We start from the raw sequence: 19,127 nt of genomic DNA on the forward strand, positions 1-19,127 counted from the left end.
TGGCAAAATCCATTTTGCCACATGGCAAAAAATACCACATGGCAAAATCAATTTTGCCACATACCAAAAATGCCACATGCCAAAATACATTTTGCCACATGGCAAAAAATACCACATGGCAAAATCAATTTTGCCACATATCCCCAAAAAATGCCACATGGCATAAAACAATGCCACGTGCCAAAATAAATTTTGCCACCTACCCCAAAAAATGCCACATAGCATAAAAAATGCCACATGCCAAAATCTATTTTGCCACATGGCAAAAAAATGTCACATGCCAAAATCCATTTTGCCACATATAAAAAAATGCCACATTGCAAAATCCATTTGGCCACATACCAACAAAAAAAAATGCCACATGGCAAAATCCATTTTGCCTCATACCAAATGCCACTTTTCGTTCGGTTCTCAGCCCTGCCGGGAATCCCTGTGATTAACATTAACACAGTAGTATGTCTCATTACTCTGCAGCAACCAGCAGAGGGCGCCTTTTTAACACTGCTTAGACTCATTGCAACACAGATAAAAAAGAAAACCCAATTGGAAAGGAGTGAGGTTCCCAGTGTACTGTTAAAAGCTGTGTGTTCATGCATGTTTGCGTGTATTTTACATTTACATGTGTGTGATTCTGGGAATTGCTGTGTTTATTTTTACACATTTGAACCTCTAATTGTACTTCAGGTGACTGTGAGTACCTCGGACAAGCGCAACAACAAGCTGATTTTCAAAGTCCACTTGCTGGAAATGAATAAAACAGTGCTGTTAGACTTCAGGCTATCTAAGGTGAGTTTTTAGTAATTGTTTAAAATAAGGGAATTGGCACAATATTTATGATCGTGTTTGTCTAGGGTGACGGTCTGGAATTCAAGCGTCTCTTCTTGAAGATAAAACAGAAGTTGGGTGACATCATCTGCACGCAGAAGATTGCATTTCCGACCGCATGAAGCTTCTGGTGACCACGAACAAATGAACTGTGAAAGGAGGAAGCATCTGTATATACAGTATGTGGATATTCGTTTTTAATGTCATGTTTTTAATGTGGTCTCGTCAAGTGTGTACCTTTTTACCCTTTCCGCTTTGTGTTTGTCGTCAACCTGCATAGAGATTCTGTTTAGACACTAAGGAGACAATTTTATTTGTATATCACGCGTTACAATGTCTTGAATAAATTATTTCAAAGATGTTCAGGTGAAACAGGATCTTTTTTTTTAAGGAATTAAACTGCACATTTCAGATTAGAGACGGAAGGATGGATTGGATCATCTTGAAAACTACAAATGCGGAATTGAATGTCTCTATGAGTAACATGATTTAGGAGCCAGTAGCCTGGACGGTGATGGTGACATTGACGGGTTCGTTGTCTTCCGTGGTAGGTGCCGGACCAGCAGTTTCCAAGGGTGAAGCTGCCCTGGGTATTCTTGGACCTAAATGAAGAACATCTTCATTAAAAATTTGGTTCTTTAGAGCAATCGGACAAAAAGCTGAATTATTTGATGAATTATTTAAATCCTACGATCCATTTTACCTTGGTAGGATGAGTCCTCAATTTCCCCCTCCAGCCCATTTGCCACTTCATCCTCTGGGAAGTTAATGTTCTCCCTCGACTGACTGTGACGTCTTTAAAAAAAATAAAAATAAAACCAAGATTTCATCATCAACGGTAAAACCTAAACTGACTACTGTATTTTCAGGACTATAAGTCGCACTTTTTTTCTGCCATAGATTGCCTGGGCCTGCCCTCGATACTGATGATGAAGACTTGAATGGCTTTGGTAGTGATTTGGAGTGAGATCAAGAGTTTGTTTTGTTTATCGTTATCAGAATAACTGTTAATATGTTAACAGATACCTACAGCAGGGAAAATAAGTATTTGAACAGCCTGCGATTTTGCAAGTTCTCCCACTTAGAAATGATGGACGGTCTTGAAATTTTCATGGTAGGTGCTTGTTTATAATCTTAAACAAATATAAAGAAATCACAGTGAATGATTATTTTAACTATTTGTATTGTACTGCTGCAAATAGGTACTCGAACACCTGAAAAAACTGTCAATATTTGGTACAATAGCCTTTGCTTACAATTACAGAGGTCAAACGTTTCGTGTAACTTTTCACCAGGTTTGCACAGACTGCAGCAGGGATTTCGCACCACTGATCCACACAGATCTTCTCTAGATCAATCAGGTTTCTGGACAGTCACTGAGAAACATGGAGTTTCAGCTTCCTCCAAAGATTTTCTATTGGGTTTAGGTCTGGAGACTGGCTAGGCCCCTCCAGACCATTCATATCCTTTTTACGAAGCCACTCCTTGGTTATTCTGGCTGTCTGCTTCGGTCCATTGTCATGTCTGAAGACCCAGTCACACCCATTTTCATTGTTCTATCTGAGGGAAGAAGGTTATTCCCAAGAGTCACACAATACAGTGCAGTCATCCAGTCCCATGTGGAGAAAAACACCCCCAAAAGCATGATGTTACCACCCCCATGCTTCACACTAGGGATGGTGTTCTTGAGATGGTACTCATCATTCTTCTTGCTCCAAACACTAAGAGTGGAATTAAAGTTTCATTTTGTTCTCATATGATGACATGACTCCTCTGGATCATCCAAATGGTCATTAGCAATCTTAAACCAGGCTTGGACATGTGCTGGTTTAAGCAGGGGAACCTTCCGTGCCATGCATGATTTTAAACCATGACATCTTGGTGTATTACCAACAGTAACCTTGAAAATGGTGGTCCCAGCTCCTTTCAGGTCATTGACCAGCTCCTCCTGTGTAGTTCTTGGCTAAATACGCACCATTCTTGGGGCCATTGAGACCCTACGAGTTACAGAGGTATTAAAAAGTATCTGAACCTTTTGGAATTTCTCACATTTCTGCATAAAATCAACATCAAATGTGATCTGATTTTTTTCAAAATCACACAGATGTAAAAACAATGTCTGCTTTAACTAAAACCACCCAAAAATGTATAAGTGTTCATATTTTAATGAGGATAGCATGCAAACAATGACAGAAGAGGGAAAATAAGTAAGTGAATACTCTTCCTAAGGAGACTTGAAACCAACACCTCATCCCCACCGTGAAGCATGATGCATGAGCATCATGATTTGGGGCTGTTTTTCTGCCTCAGGGCCTGGACAACTTGCAATCATTAATGGAAGAATTAATTTTAAAATGTATCAAGATGTTTTGCAGGAAAACCTCAGGCCGGCTGTCAGACAATTGAAGCTAAAAAGAGGATGGATGCTGCAACAAGTCAATGATCCAAAACACAGAAGTAAATTAACTTCAGAATAGTTTCAGAAGAACAAAATACACGTTCTGGAGTGACCAAGTCAAAGTCCAGACTTGAACCCCATTGAGATGCTGTGGCATGACCTTAACACAGCGTTTCATGCCAGACATCCCAGGAATCTGACTGAACTACAGCAGTTTTGTAGAGGTGAATGGGCCAAGATTAGTCCTGATCAATGTGCCAGGCTGATCTGCACCTATAGGAAGCATCTGGTTGAAGTTATTGCTTCCAGGGGGGGGGGGGGGCACAAAATATTTAATGTGGAGCTAACCGCCTCAAACAGGTCAAAAAGTCACACATTCAAGTCCACCTCCACTCCACTTATATATGAGAATAAGTGGAGTGGAGGTGGACATTTTAAAGGCGACTAACTGGTCTTTTAGGCTCACAATTCTAGCTAATAGACAATGTGTTCAAATACTTATTTGCAGCAGTATAATACAAATACATTGTTAAAAAAAAAGTCATACACTGTGAATTCTGGATACTTATTTTTTTCCTCTTCGTTGTGCATTTTTTGGCTGGTGCGACTTGTAGCCCGAACAATACGATACTATTTGTACGTGCAACTTATACTCACAGGCCAAATAACATGTCATGAAGTCCTGCGGAAAAGCAACAGGGAAAAGTTCAATTCCGTATCATGTGCGCTGCGTTAGCATTCGCTAGTTTGTCTACAACACTCACGAGGGGTGTTGTTGCGGTTTCGGAAAATGTACACGAGCAGCAGCACAGTCGCGATGGCCGCGAAGAGCATCCCGCCTACAGCTGCTCCGATCACAGCGGGGAGGTTGTTAGAGCGTGGCTCGGCTGCAACACATCACAGTTACTCATTGCAACCATCGTACATAGTAAAGTATATACTGTATATACCAGAGGTGATTGCTCTATGACTGCAAAGGAAGCTCAATTTCCCCTAAAATGTCAAAAAATAAGTGATAAAATGCATACTGTCGTGTCTACATGCCATTGACGAATTATGCGCTATAACGTGCTAAACTTTTGTTCAGAATCAGCTTCCTTGGTTAGCTTACTTTTTGTTCATTCTAGCAGAGTCACAGTCTTTTAAACAGTGTGCATCTCCAGAGTTGAGAATGCATTGTTCCACTACTGCTAAAGCTGGGTTTGTCCTGCCCAATAGACACCGTGCTTCTCTGGAGGTCTTAGGACAGTGGGCAGGACTTGGCTGGCCCGGACGCTCTGCTACGCTGCGTGACGATTGGATGATCTGTCTGAGGCTGAATCCCTTTTTGATTGACAGGGAAATGAGCGAATCAGCAATTTTGTTGTTTAACGTCCGTGGGAAGAATTTTTCAATTTTCATTCTGTTGTTCTGAGTTGAACTGGAGACTTTCCTAATCATCTTAGTGACACTATCTTTGTTAAAAACGACAAGTAAAAAAATTTTTTTTTTCTTTTGTCGCTGCTTGTGTTTAGAGACAGACTTCTGGCACTCTAATTTCTTTCCCTGAGCCCCTTTGGACACACTTTGAGCTTCCCCTCCTTGAAATAACAGCATCCACCACTGGTATATACACTTAACATATTTAGAATCTTAGGCTTATAACATGGATGTTCTCAGCTGTTAGCAATCACAGATATGGCGTGAGTAAAGTTGTAAAATTTGGGGAATTTTTGAAGTTGGACATGTTGCAAGCTGATGTAACATGGGTATTTATAGGATTTAAAAAAATAATAATAATAAATTTAAAAAAAAACAGTTTTAACACAAAACAGCTAGTTCACTGGTTCCCCCATTAGTTCTTAGTTCTGTGATTCATGTTGCTAGACTATATACTGTACTATTTAGTACACCAGATCCCATTTTAAGTTAAAACTCATTGAGTCAACAGGGAAATTGTATTAGATTGTTGATAGAAGCTACTCAAAATGTAATTACTAAAAGTTTATAAGGGTGCGCCATATAGTAGTACCGTAATAATCTCCATCCACATCCTCAGCTTTGTCCAACTTTGAATATTTCCAAAATTCCCCCGCTTAACTTTAGGTGGAATATTCTCATATACATAGAACATAAGATGACAGAAGAAGGGAAGAAGCAAACAGAAAATGATTGTCGTGTGTGGATGTTTGTGTAGGATTTGGGTTGGGTCTTTCACCTGAGTAGATAAAGAAAGGAAAAAACAATGTTAAACTGTTACCAGATTAAATTATTAACCACAGCCTAATTAAGATTCACTAATAAAGGCCTTTAAAAAAAATGTGTTCTCAGTAAGCTTGCACACTCAACTGGTAGATGTAAGCAACAAAATACATTGTTGATCGTGTAGAGGTCGACCGACATATCGGCCGGCCGTTATATCGGGCCAATATTTGGCTATTTTTCCAAAACCGGCCAATTAACAAAAGATATTAAAGCCGATTAATAAGGATTTTAATCAGGCAACTGGGGCCGCCGCTGACTGACTGTATGACCCTAGAAGGACCCTACAGCAGCTCGAAAGCAGCAATAATACCTGACTGCAGCCCAGAGCCAGGCGACAGCTGCTACAAACTACTCCCACATGATGCTACGGTGGTAGCGTCTGATGCGTCTCATAGATATCACGTATATAGAATGAGATGAGATATGACAGACTCGGCGGCATTAGTTAACAGCCCCATCTAAAAGCGGTAGACTCCTCAGGCAGGCTCCGTTGTAGTGAACCTAAGGTGAGTAACTTTTTATCCAAAATCCTCCTAAATCGGCAAAATCTTGACTTTAATCTGTCTTTAAATGATGAAACAGTTTTAAAACTTTCACATGTCGAAAGTAGACAGAAGGGAAATAAAGCAATGCAATAACGGGAGCAACTTTAACGGTTGATTCACAGCATTAAATGACTTCCAAACATAGGAAAGGTTACGATCAAGTTACCACAATATCTGCAATACCCCTGTGTCGAGTTAAGTTTATGGTAAAGAATTGGGTTAGGGCAGTGGTTCTTAACCTTGCTAAATGTACCGAACCCCACAAGTTTCACATGTGGATGCACTGAACCCTTCGGACTTAGATAATAAAGCTATTTTTGCCAAATTCAAAACCAGTATATCTAAGCTAGCAAGCTAATAATTTAGCAAGCTAATAATTTAGCAAAAATTCCTGTTCAAAATTCTTATTTTGACAGCATGTTTTTATAAACAGGTCAAAATATGCGACCACGCTGCCCATTGGTCTGTTGTATTCCCTCATACCAAGTGTGAGTCAACCTTCCACTGAGCAAACCAGTTCCTCCTCCCATCAGATCAAGGACTAGCAGTTAAAACAAATGGATGAAGCCTCTAAATTGGGAGCAAACCAGTCCAAAACCTGGTCTAAAAAGCCACTTTGCCTAGCTTTAATCAGCGTATGAAAATAGGGCTCTGCCTTTCTTTACCTTCGCTGAACCCCTTAGATTTACTCACTGAACACCTGGGGTTCGATCGAACCCAGGTTAAGAACAACTGGGCTAGGGCCTATTGTCCCGAAAACCCTTTGAACTTCACATAGTACATTAAACGAATTCTTCGTGCCACCCTACAGCGGGCGTGGTTTGGAGGGGTGTATTTTGTATGCGGTGTGGTTTGTAGCGGCTGTCGCTTGGCTCTGGCTGCAGTCAGGCCCTTCTGGAAGGCAGGCTGCTACAGGAAACTTCAGGCTTGCCTGTTTTGTAAATATTGTAATATATATATATATATAATATATATACCTTGCATGAGAATATGCAATGTTACTTTAGCCTTTGAAGGTGTTTACTGAGTGATCCTTACACTCTAAATATAACTCGTAGTGTTAGCATAGCATTCGTGTTAGCATTAGCTTTAGCATGGTGAGCATCCTCTTAAACTTGTTTACATCTCGTCGCAACGTCCTGGTTGGTTTAATTATTTGGAAATAATGTACTGTTCTTGCTGAGTGTGTATAATCATAAAAAGAAGTGCCGCGTTCATTGGTTTCGTAGCACTAGACTGAATTAATCCTTTAAATCTCAGGTCATTCAAGCTGTTGAAGCATTTTTTAAACTGACTTTCATAACCTACGTGCTTTAAAAAAAAAAAAAAAAAAAAAAAAAAAAAAAGGATCGGCCTCAAATATCGGCTTTGGATCTCAGCCATCGGCTGATTTTTTTTTTTTTTTTAATATCTGTATTAGCATTTGAAAATCCCATATCGGTCGACCTCTATGTTCATGTAAAGATTACAATTTACTCTCTTGAAAAATATAACATTATGCTTTTGTTACTTTTTTATTTTTTTTACTCTAAGGCTAGGTTCATACTGCAGGTCTTAATGCACAATTCCGTTTTTGTCATATCTGTTTTTTTGGCGTGCCCGTCCAGACTGCCTTTGTCCATTGAGTCCTTTCACGCATCACCGTATCACGCATGCGCATTTATTCGCAGTCCGACACGAGCTGAGCAAACTGACCTGCATGCGCAGAAGCATCAAAACAATGACTACACATGCTGGCTGGTGATCATGATCATCCAGAGTGATCATATTTTGATTTCCATAAAGAGGACACACATAACAGACATTAATAATCCCAGTTTAGTTTTCTATTCAAAGTTTATATGGATTGATAAAACGCATGCACGCACTGTGAGTGCATGACGCACGACATATGTCTTATGTGTGTGCGTCAGTTTGCCCAGACTCGGCCATGTAAGCAATACTGAAATATTGCTTATTTGGTGTGGAGAAAGAAAACCGAGCATTATCAGGCTTAACCTTTTCTTCATTTTATTTTATGTTTTTATGACTGAGTTCAAGCTAGGCGCTAACGCTAATGCACGGCTACATCGCTGCCGTATTGCCTACCGCTCTCGCTCTTTGCTGACGTAATTGTTGAATGAATTCCGATTTCAGAGACTTGACAGTTCAGACCGCCGCCATATTCTGGAAAAATGAGGCCCAGATCGAATTTAAACCTCATACGAAAGTGACCCAGATCGGATTTGAAATGGTCCACTTCTATGTGACTTGTCCCATTCAGACTGTCAAGTTAATGCCTGACTCCATTCGGAAAAACACGAAAAAAATCACATTTGTACATTTAGACCTGCGGTATGAACCTAGCTTAAGAGACACGTTATCATTTCAGGCCAAGTTTATCAATACTACAATTAAGATTGTTTGGATTGGCTGAAAGTACTGAGTGCCATTCTTGTATTTGCTCCTTAAACTACCTGGCATCTTCGCAGCAGAGGGGTGCCCGAAGGTTCGGTGGTTAAAAGGCATAATCCGGAACTGGTAGTTTGTGCTGGGTGTCAGTCTGCCCACAGTGTGAATTCTGACATCAGGATCCTGGATGATGTTATGCTGCCAAACTGAGGGACTCATTCGTTCCTCTCTTTCCCTCATCGAGTCATTGTTTGCTCTCTTCTCTGGCCTCCCGTTTGCAGCTCGGTGCTGCACTATGAATCCGGTCCAGCCTTGTTGAGCGTCATCCTCCATCTGCCACTCTAACTCCACCTCGTTCCGCTGGCGACCAATGTAGGTTACCCTGATCAGGGTGGCATTGGGAGGCATGGGATGCTCTAAGAGGTAGACTAATTAGTGACAAATATTGTGACAACTACAAGATGTAATTTAGGCAAATCTTACTCATAACTACTAGCGTGATGTTAAGGTCAGCTCCTCCAACCGCGTTGCTTGAGGTGCACCTGTACTCGCCACTATCCTGAGTTTCATCTGTGTTTCTCACAGTCAGGTTAGCCCATGCTGACGTTCGTAGTAGCATGTACTTGGCGGTGTCCCTGACATCCAAACCGTGATTATTGAACCAGGTTATTTGATTGGTTGGAAGGTAGTTTGCTCTCAGGTTGCAAGAGAGTTGCACATCGGCCCCTTCATACACGGATACAACCCTTCGTTGTGTTAGTAACACCGGGGCCTCTGTAAAATGAGAGGATATGGGGAGTCATATAATGAGCAAAACATAAAAAATAATTTATAAATGTGAATGTACTGTATGTATTTCTCTCAGCTAAGTGCCATAAAATGCAAAATTATGACAGTAAAAGCCTGTGCCTAGTGTGAAGTTTATGCGCTAACTAGGCTAACCTTATTTGACAGCAGTATTGTTTTCGTCAACGATGGCTATAACTAAAATATTTCTTCGACGAACAATTTTTTTCATCACGATGACGAGACGATAACGGGCTTAAAACATTTCTTGGGAGACTAAAACATAAGCACACAAATGCCAGCGTCACATGATCACCACGTATTATGTGTAGTTAGCCTGCATCGTAGCAGTGTCTGGTTGAGTCAATGTGACGTGCTGCGTACCCCAACTCACAAACGAGTGTCTTTACCAGTCTGCCCTTTCTTTGTTTTGAGACACACGGTAAGATTTGTCTTCTTATCTTGGCCAGAGAGAATATGCACTGTTGCTTTAGCATTTAAAAGTCTGTGATCGTCACACACCAGTGTTGTTTTCGTCAACGATGACTACAACGAAAATATTTTTGTCCACGAATACTTTTTTCACGAGGATGATGAGACGATAACGAGCTAAGAATGTGTTTTGGAGGACTAAAACATAACGAGCCTAATGCCAGTTTTCGTCTGATGAGACGAGAACGAGACGAAAATGCGCAATAGTTTCCGTCACGTGCAGGCTAGCTAGCCTGCATCATAGCAAGCTAGCTACACCCCCTCTCCCACCAGTGCAGTGTCCTTTGGCACACACGGTAAGATTTGTTTTCTTGTCTTGGCCAGAGAGAATATGCATTGTTGCTTTAGCCTTTAAAGGTCTGCTGAGTGACCATCACACAAAAGACGTAACTCGTAGCATTTGCGTTCGTTTTAGCAATTAAGCTAATGCTAATGGCGAGCGTCCTCTTAAACTCAACTTTTTTTAACATACTGTTCGTGGCGTTCAGGTGGGTATAATTAATTGAAAATAATGTACTGATTTCCTGCTGAGTGTGTTTTATCATGTGATAGATTTGTAGTTCTTGTAAATGCTCCAATATGTGCTTGTTTGTCGCTGCTCATTCGGAATAGTTGGAAACCTTTTATTTTTGAGTGGATTTTTTTAATATTACAGACGAAAACATTTTGAGTAAACGTAAACAAAAACTCAATACATTTTGAGACGACAAAAATATGTCTAAGACTAATCACTGTTATCGTCTAAATGAATAAGACAAAAATTAAAAGGGCTGCCAAAAACAACACTGTCACACCCTCAATGTAACTCGTAGCGTTAGCGTAGCATTTGCGTTAGCATTAAGCTAATGCTAACAGTGAGCGTCCTCTTAAACTCTCAGACAACTTATTTCACATACAGTTTGTGGCGTCCAGGTGGGTATAGACCCTACCCACGTGACGTCACAACTCCTTCCTCCTGACTGGTGCCGCCCAATTGTCCGTCAACACATCATGTTTTCCTGTTACGGCTACGTACATTCCTCCTATTTACGACGTGTTTTTCTGCTCGTTAACATTAATAATCAAAATGGTGAAGGCGTGTGTGGCGGTCGGTTGCAATAACAGAGAAGATAGACGGAGAAGACGGAGAGACTTGAAGTTCTACCGGATTCCGAGAGACCCGGAGAGAAGAGAGAGATGGGCTGCTGCAATTCGACGAGAAAACTGGGCTCCAAACGATTACCACAGATTATGTAGTAGTCATTTTATATCTGGTAAGCTGCATTTAATATATATTTAGAGGGTTTTGGGCTGACAACCACAATTAAGATCATTGCTAGGCTAATCGCCGACAACATACACGTATGTATGTAGTGAGAGTGCTATCGCTAAACCATATAAACATTAAAAGCCCTAACTCCATTGACAAACGACATGAAATACATTAGACTTGACAGTGGATGTTAGCAATAACAAAAGATTTTGAATTGAAAATTTCGTAACTCACCTTTCCAAGCACAAGTTAGATTCCTGCCGAATTTTCGTGGACGACCTGTTTCACCCAACCAGCAATGAAGTATTTATAAGCCTCCAAGCTCTTAAAGTTTTTCAAACTTTCGTGAGAATAGGCTGATTTTGTGTGGACAAGATAGTTGTACAGTTCAGGGTAGCTAGCAGATGTCAGGCAAATACGGCGGAGACAGCGGGTCGAAAAACATCGATTTAGGCATCAAATATGGATCTGGCGAATGGATAAACTGAAGCTTTTCCACATAACGCCTGTTATGCAACGCATCAAGTGAGTTTACGGCATCCGAAAGCACCGGGTCTTCCATGAAATGCATTATAAATTGCTCGATCAATTGAGACCATTGATAATACAGACACAAAATGACGGACAAGTGGGCGGAACCATACAGCGAGCACGTGATTTTGTGATGTCGGTGGGTAGGGCCTAATACTTCATTGAAAATAATGTACTGTTTTCTCACTGAGTGGGTACTATCAGCGAGTTTTTAGCAAACGTCGACTAAAACTAGACGAAATTAGTCTTGTTTTTGTCAACAAAAACCAGATGAAGACGAACACATTTCGACATGACTAAAATATGACTAAGACTAATAAGTCTCATCGTCCAAAAGACTAAAACTAAAATTAAATGAGCTGCAAAAAATAACACTATTTGGCAGGAGCTAACATTACACCTAACGTTGAATAACGGTTGGCACGTAATAAACTTTAGGTTTCACTAAATGAATATTTTTTTTTTTTACTTACCGTAATTTTCGGACTATAAGCCGCTCCTTTTTTCCTTCATAGTCCAGTGTGGCTTACTTGTTGATTTATTTGGGTTAATCGGTAACACTTTATTTAACAGCGGTGTCATGAGATTGTCATAAGACAGTCATAATTATGACATGACACTCATGGCCATTGCTGAATGCTTAGTCATCAAGTGTCATCCGGCAAATTATGTCACTCACTATATTTATGTCCAGCTTGGATCTTTTACATCCATTCAAAAGTGAGATAATTTGCTAGATAACACTAAATTACATATGTTATAAGCATTCACAAATGCTCATGACAGTGTCATGTTATAATTATGATTGTTTAATGACAGTGTTATGGCGCCAAAGAAGCTTATTGAAGCAATGAAGCTTTGCAGCCAAGTGGTTCGAAGCTTCATTTGGTCATCACTGCTCCTTTGAAGGAGACAGTCAACCTCTGCTGCACCCTGCTGTCAACACTGTTGTTGTCTAAAATGCCACCTAGCATGCATTGTTGTGCTACAGATGTAAATAACAATCAAAATTCATGTTCTGTGCTAATTATTTCTTCAGTTACTGTTCCAGTTGTTTCATTAATTGCTAGTTATGGTATTTGGTAACACTTTATCAAACGACTGTCATAAGACCAAATGAACCACCATGAAGCTTTGCAGCCAAGTGGTTAAAAGCTTCATGGTGGTTCATTTGGTCAAAAACAACACTGTCACTCACTTCGTGGTGGTTCATTAGGTCTTATAACAGTCGTTTGATGCCGCTGTCAAATAAAGTGTTAACGGTTGATATCTTTTTGTGTAAATATCACATAATACAATGAGGACAGCTGCGGCTTATAGTCCATTGCGGCTTATCTATGAGCAAATGCGTTTTCGTGCCAGATTTGGTGGGTGGTGTCTTATAGTCAGGTGCGTCTTGTAGTTCGAAAATTATGTTAATCAATTTTTAATTGTTTTAGGCTATTCTGAGTTGGTTTACGTTTCACTTGTGCTAATGCTAGTTTCTGAGCGCTGACCTAATGTTAGCCTGCAGGTCTGTGTTTGGACCACAAGTGGGTGTTTTGCATGGCAGACGTAAGGTCTTCCACTGCGGGCCGTGCCATAGCGAATGATCAGGATGTTCGAGTTCTCTTCTCTCGTTGTGCCAAGGTCGCCGGGGCCTTCCCACCACACCAAAGCATTCGGTGTCCCTCCGTCCCAGGAGCAAGACAACATCAGATACATCTTGTTGACGGTCACGTAGGCTAAACACACCGGTTCTGAAGGGGGTAGATCTAGTGCAGAAGAAAAGGTTAAAAAAAACTACTGGTTTGTCAGGTTGTGTCTCATGAATACCAAATCGAGTCTTTCCTCTGCGAAGAAATCCAGCAAATCCTGGTTTCTGCACCAGCAAGATCAGTACCAAAACACAACAAATCAGCAGAACCTTGCTTGATTTTAATACTGGTCTTGCTAGCACAGACGCTAGCATATACTGGACTTCTTAGCAGGGTCATGAGTTTTCACAAAACAAGTTCCAAATTCTAAAACTGCCTTAAACTCAAATCAAGTCAGAGGTCGTAAATTTTCCGACAAAACATTCTTCACAAAGTCCACTCACATGCACGTGTGCTGCACTCCAGTGGATTTTTGAGTGCTAGGTGAGAGCCTTTGCATGTAAACAAGCTGCTGTTGCCAGAGAAAGATCCGGACGGCAACAAAATATCGCTGTTGTGCCTACTGTCGGCCTCATCTCTTCTTGCACGTTTCAAGTGTCCGGCCCATTGAACAGTGGCGGATGGGAAACCGCCAGGCCAGGAGCAGCGTAGTCTCAGGGAGGTGTGATTAGCTGCCGGCTCCAAGGAGCAAGAAGGGGAACCATCTGGTGGATCTGTGGGGAGAAGAGGCAGTGTAACAAAGCAGTAGAGAATGCAGAGAGCCATCACTGACCATGTTTTGTATACAGTGAACCCCCGTTCATCGCTGAAGATACGTTTCTAAACCACTCTTGTCAAACACATTAGAAACACACAAAAATTAAGCACACTGTATTTGTTCAAGTAAATGTTACATTATATGCTGACGGCTGTTTGAGTGTTCTCATGTGCGACAGTGGTTCTTTCCTGTGAGCAAGGGCATTGCCGTAAGTACAGTGTTACCATGATTGATCTGTACATGTGTAAAACACAGATCTCCGCAATTTTGCAGGGCTTTCGGTGAAAATAGTTCTGCAATGAAGCTGTATTAGATAAACACGAGATACCGAGGGAGCACTGTATCAGTTAGAATGGCAAATGCTGGTCTTGCAGGCGACCATTATCATTTGCCATTACTGCTTGTCATGAATGTGACATGACAGCAAGTACCTGCCAGAGAATCCAGTCAAATTTCCCGACAGCCCAAACGGAACAACCGGTCAGGAGAGCCTCCACACCCATCTGTGTGTATTTGTTATAGTGGAAGTGTGATGTGTGTTTGATTTGGAAAACTTCCTGAATTTAATTATAGTGGATAACAGATGAAATAGGACCCATGAAGAGAGAAATCAGAAGAGGTACGATTGGAGATTTGTCTTGGTCTGTAAATGACCGCTTTGCTTCTGTTCTTTACGCTATCATTGACCGTACCAAGACAAGACGACAGGTCGCCATCAAACAGAAGTCTCAAGTCTTTACGGCGGCACAAAGTTCGAACTCACAGTAGACGGTTAAGCTGATGGTTTTCTTGGAACGAGTGTTTAGGTAGGTGTTCTGTGCCAGGCAGGCGTAGTCGCCCGTGTGCATGCGGCGAACCTTGGTGATGGTGTATCGAGGCCCGCTGTACACCTGCGAGTTGTTGTAGAACCACACGTACTGACTGGGTGGGTTGGACTGAGCTTGACACTGCAGAGAGACGGTCTCTCGTTCCAGAGCTGAGTAACCTCGCTCGGTTGCCGTGTATGGCGTCACGTCGATACTGGGAATGTCCGGACCAACTGAGGAAAGTGTTTTTTTTTCATCAGTTAGTGGAGTTTCTCATCTACGAGATATGTAATAAGATCATTTCTGCCTTGGTAGATTAGAAAACGAGATTCCACATGATCAGTTTTTGACTATTTAAAATGATCATCTAGTGTAAAATCCTTTCGCATCTAAATAAGTTTCACAAAGTAACCTTTACTCACAGATAATATCCAGCCATATTCGATCAGAGCGCTCACTGTTCACTGCGTTGCTGGCCAGACAGCGGAACCAGCCTGTGTGGTTACGGTTCACCTCGGTCACGTTGATGACACTGCTGTTGCCCTGCGCGAACGCCGATACGTTTCCGTGATGATTTTCATGCTGCCACATATACTGGATGGGGCCTGTCCCGTTGTCCAGATTACATCTAAGCCATATTGTTGATCCTTCCACTGGAGACACATCGCTCACCAGGAGGTAAGGCTTCGTCACTGGTACTATAGAGAGCAGAGGGCGATTTGTCCCAATGGCGCATTAAGAAATCTTTAATTGGCCCAAATATATCTAGCAATTCTTGATGCAATTTACAACTACCAGACATACATAAGACAGAGAAACATGACTAATTCTTTGGCACTCATGGAGCTGGATAATGTGGGACATTTTATTTTACTGCACAAGGACTGTAGACCTTACCTCGTACTGTGAGATGCACATAGTAATAGTGAACTACAGGTGTGTTCTCTAAGTCGTAGAAAGCCTGGCAGGTGTAGAGGCCCTGAGCCGCCACAGGAAGCTTGTCGATGCTTATATCAGCACTTTTGGAGATAACCGTCAACTGCCCGAGCGTCTGGGCCAGCTTCTGGATCTTGGGACCTTCGCCCAGGTCGTACACTATCGCCTTGATTTTTTCAGTGCCAGGTTTGGTGAAGCCCCATATGTATATGTCAGGTAAGGCGGACCCACACTCCAGGATTACGGCTTTGCCCACCACGCCATACATCGCGGTGTCATGGTACACCACTTCGCTATTGCTGGGCTGCGCTGGGGTAAGAGACAACACAAATTCATGCCATTGTGTGTGTGCACGCAAGAAACTAAGACAGATGTTGCTTATCGTGCAGGTGTTCATTTACAAGATTAATTGCATGGCAAATTTCAGACTCTATTAATCAGCTCCCTTAAAATAGATAATTTTTCAATTTGTTGCTATACAGGTAGTCTCCGGGTTACGACGGACCTGACTTACGTGATTTCGACTTTATGATGCCAGAGTCTTGTGGTTTTTTTTGTCTTTTTTAATAATTAACTTTTGTTTTGGGAGGCATTTTTAAAATTTGGCACTGCCAGCTTAGAGCAGGAAGTGCGGGCATGTACAGACGCAGTCGCACGCACCGAGTAGCCAAGTGACAGAGGGGTGCGCACATTGGTTGCTTGTGAAGTATCTAGAGGCAACTGCTGTATATACCCATTTTGTACTGTTTATTGTGCGTTTTGAATTGTGGTCGAATACTTGAGGCAAGTTTATGTGATTCTTTTTGATGATGTGCAGACGCTGATACCTGCTAATCGTTTCTTATTGCTGTATCTGCAGCGACTTTTAATTGCTAATTAGACTTGCTCTTATTGAAGATGAGACTGATTTAATTTCATTTTATTTTAGTTTCATTCTGCAAGTGTTAATGTCGTGAGCAGCTGAATGACGTCAGCAAACCACACAGACGTCTGACATCGTCATTTCCGAGCTCAGCTCACTGTAGGGTTGTTCCGATCATGTTTTTTTGCACCCGATCTGATCCCGATCGTTTTAGTTTGAGTATCTGCCGATCCCGATACTTCCCGATCCGATTGCTTTTTTTTGCTCCCGATTCAATTCCAATCATTCCCGATAATTTTTCCCAATCATATACATTTTGGGAATGCATTAAGAAAAACTCGGACGAATATATACATTCAACATACAGTTCATAAGTACTGTATTTATTTATTATGACAATAAATCATCAAAATGGCATTTACATTATTAACATTTTTTCTGTGAGAGGGATCCACGGATAGAAAGACTTGTGACTTTGTATATTGTGACTAAATATTGCCATCTAGTGTATTTGTTGAGCTTTCAGTAAACGATACTGTGGCCATGCCCAAATGCATGATGGGAAGTGGAACCATGACTGTGCGTAGTGCTACCAATTGATATATCTTCTCTGCGTTGGGAAATAACATAAGGTGTTAAGAAAAAGATCAGTTGCCACCTTGCTTCCCCACATTGCTTCCCATGATATTTCTAATCATAGGGTGAGGGATTGTAAGGCTTTAGCCAATTAAAAAAAAAGGCTCCAAAGGCTGCCAAAATTCACTCTACTCGTTTTATGTGCCTTTTATCTCTCTATATAGGAAAAATGGCGTAATTACAGATTGAGTGCAACAATGCGTGAGTGGGTCGTGCAGCGCATGAATTAATTGCGTTAAATATTTTAACGTGATACATTTTTTAAAAAATTAATTGCCGCAGTTATCGGGATAAATTTAATAACCCTACCTTAAGCCTAAACTAAAGATTCTGGATGAGTGTAACATATTATGTCTGTAACGTTAAATACAATTAGAAAACGATTTAATAAAAAATATATATATATATATATATATGTATAGATATTAAAAATAAGGCATGGCCGATATTTTTTTGCCGATTCCAATACTTTGAAAATGACGTGATCGGACCAGGGACTCTCTACTCATTTAACATGGCTGATTCCAGCTGTTCCCTGTTAAGACCAACATACGATAGGTTTTTGTTTAAGCTAATATGTTTTTTATGCATTTGTAATTTAGTTTATAGGTATATTTAACCATTTTTTTGTGCGAATATGTGTCTGAACGATTTGTTTACAGCATTGTTTAAAAAAAGCGTTTTATAGCATTTAAGCTAGCAAAGCTAGCTAATTGTTCTTTTGCTGTAGTTAGATACTCCTTTTTTTTTTTTTTTTTTTTTTTTTTTTTTTGAAATACCGTTTGAGGCTAAGCTCAGGTATTTTAATTTATTTTTTAATGAATGTGCAATTCTGCATATTTTGAAGAAACACTTGAGAATTTCATTTTGTATTCAAATTGAATGCTCTTTTGAAATTGCAATTTTAGCAACCCTTTGTTTTACATCTCCTAAAATTTATTCGAAAATTCATTAAAAGTTCCTAATCCGATTATTCGAACTAACTCAAACATGTTGTTTGATTTTCCTCATACATTCATGTCTGATGAAACTGTTACAGTGATCACCATGTACACCTTAGCAATGTATCCTTTTAAGAGACAAGAAAAGCATTTTAGTCGCTGCTCACACCAGCTGTGATAACACATAATCACTTTTGCCACACACATAGCCACAACAAAATGTTCCACAGCAAACAGATGCAAAAATGTCAGGGACATGACAGAGCCATAACCTTCTACGCCCTAAAATTAATCGAGCTGCTTGACTGGACGCTAAGTTACTAAACCCAGATTGTTGATTGTGTTATTGTACAGTTTTGATGTATGTTCCATGCCTGAATGTGCGTCTTTGGTTGTATGGGGGACGGGAAACTGATAAGCATATGCTTCATCCCGTCCGCCTTTGTCTTCTTCGGTTCCTTCGGGCAAATCATATCACATTTTGTAATTGTCAATGATTGTCAATGATACCGATGATGATGACAATAAAATTCCATTCCATAACTAGTTGATAGATTAATCGACTACTAAAATAATCGATAGCTGCAGTCCTGATCCATTTCAAATCCAGTTGAATGGAATGCATAAAGTGAATACATACTAAGAATAATTTACTTACAATTTGCAGAGTTTAGCAGAAAAATCAGCCCTAGCAGTTGGACCAGCATGGTATCATCCTGATCTTCGGTCCAGCAACACGTTTTCCATAAAACAAAAACTTAATAATTAGCTAAAACCCAGCCAAAATGAGTTCCTCTTCATCGTCCTGAAGTTTCCAGAAGAATCCAGTCGCGACTTTGAGTAGCCCGAGAGTAGGCAGGGATGAAGTCAACTGATTTGCGCTCAATTATTGATGTCTTTTTCCTTTCTCTCCCTACTTCTTTCGTTCTCCAGTGGGGTTAGAATAACACAAGTGATACCTTTTGCTCATCCATTATACAAGGCGGGCCCACATACACCTGCGCAAAGTGCACATGACACTAATAGCAAAGAAGGACATTCCTCCACACAAAGCTCAAAAGTGGTTTCTGTCTTTGCCCCAATCTGCT

General features: G+C 40.7%; 2 protein-coding genes across 8 annotated transcripts in view; one reads left to right on the forward strand and one right to left on the reverse strand.

Moving 5' to 3' along the window:
• Nucleotides 1-5,735, forward strand: part of chek1 (checkpoint kinase 1) — a 22,515-nt gene extending 16,780 nt beyond the window's left edge. For 2 of the 5 annotated variants that reach the window (XM_057821706.1, XM_057821707.1), the window contains exons 12-13: nucleotides 685-786; nucleotides 852-1,195. In XM_057821706.1, coding sequence (XP_057677689.1) covers nucleotides 685-786; nucleotides 852-947 — 198 coding nt within the window. In that variant the 3' untranslated portion in view covers nucleotides 948-1,195. Of the gene's footprint in view, nucleotides 1-684; nucleotides 787-851; nucleotides 1,196-1,237; nucleotides 1,384-1,725; nucleotides 2,082-4,441 lie in introns of those variants that run through there. The other 3 variants (XR_009061382.1, XR_009061383.1, XR_009061381.1) reach the window with 3 other exon arrangements.
• LOC130906948 (V-set and immunoglobulin domain-containing protein 10-like 2) lies at nucleotides 913-18,861 on the reverse strand. 3 transcript variants are annotated; one of them, XM_057821703.1, is made up of 12 exons: nucleotides 18,698-18,861; nucleotides 15,562-15,909; nucleotides 15,087-15,362; nucleotides 14,622-14,897; nucleotides 13,545-13,814; nucleotides 12,961-13,218; nucleotides 8,887-9,177; nucleotides 8,469-8,819; nucleotides 3,988-4,110; nucleotides 3,881-3,905; nucleotides 1,529-1,620; nucleotides 913-1,427 (listed from the first exon to the last, which is right to left on the reverse strand). In XM_057821703.1, exons 1-12 carry the CDS (start codon nucleotides 18,744-18,746, stop codon nucleotides 1,315-1,317), a joined length of 2,472 nt encoding a protein of 823 aa, XP_057677686.1. In that variant the 5' UTR covers nucleotides 18,747-18,861; the 3' UTR covers nucleotides 913-1,314. The 3 variants fall into 3 exon arrangements, 2 of the variants coding, with proteins under 2 accessions (XP_057677686.1, XP_057677688.1); XR_009061380.1 differs by lacking the exons at nucleotides 913-1,427; nucleotides 1,529-1,620 and adding an exon at nucleotides 5,235-5,420 and having other exon boundaries at nucleotides 3,884-3,905; XM_057821705.1 differs by lacking the exons at nucleotides 913-1,427; nucleotides 1,529-1,620; nucleotides 3,881-3,905 and having other exon boundaries at nucleotides 3,997-5,420.
• Between the last annotated feature and the right edge of the window lie 266 nt (nucleotides 18,862-19,127).

This window comes from Corythoichthys intestinalis, chromosome 18 (assembly GCF_030265065.1).
Source record: "Corythoichthys intestinalis isolate RoL2023-P3 chromosome 18, ASM3026506v1, whole genome shotgun sequence".
NCBI lineage: Eukaryota > Metazoa > Chordata > Actinopteri > Syngnathiformes > Syngnathidae > Corythoichthys > Corythoichthys intestinalis.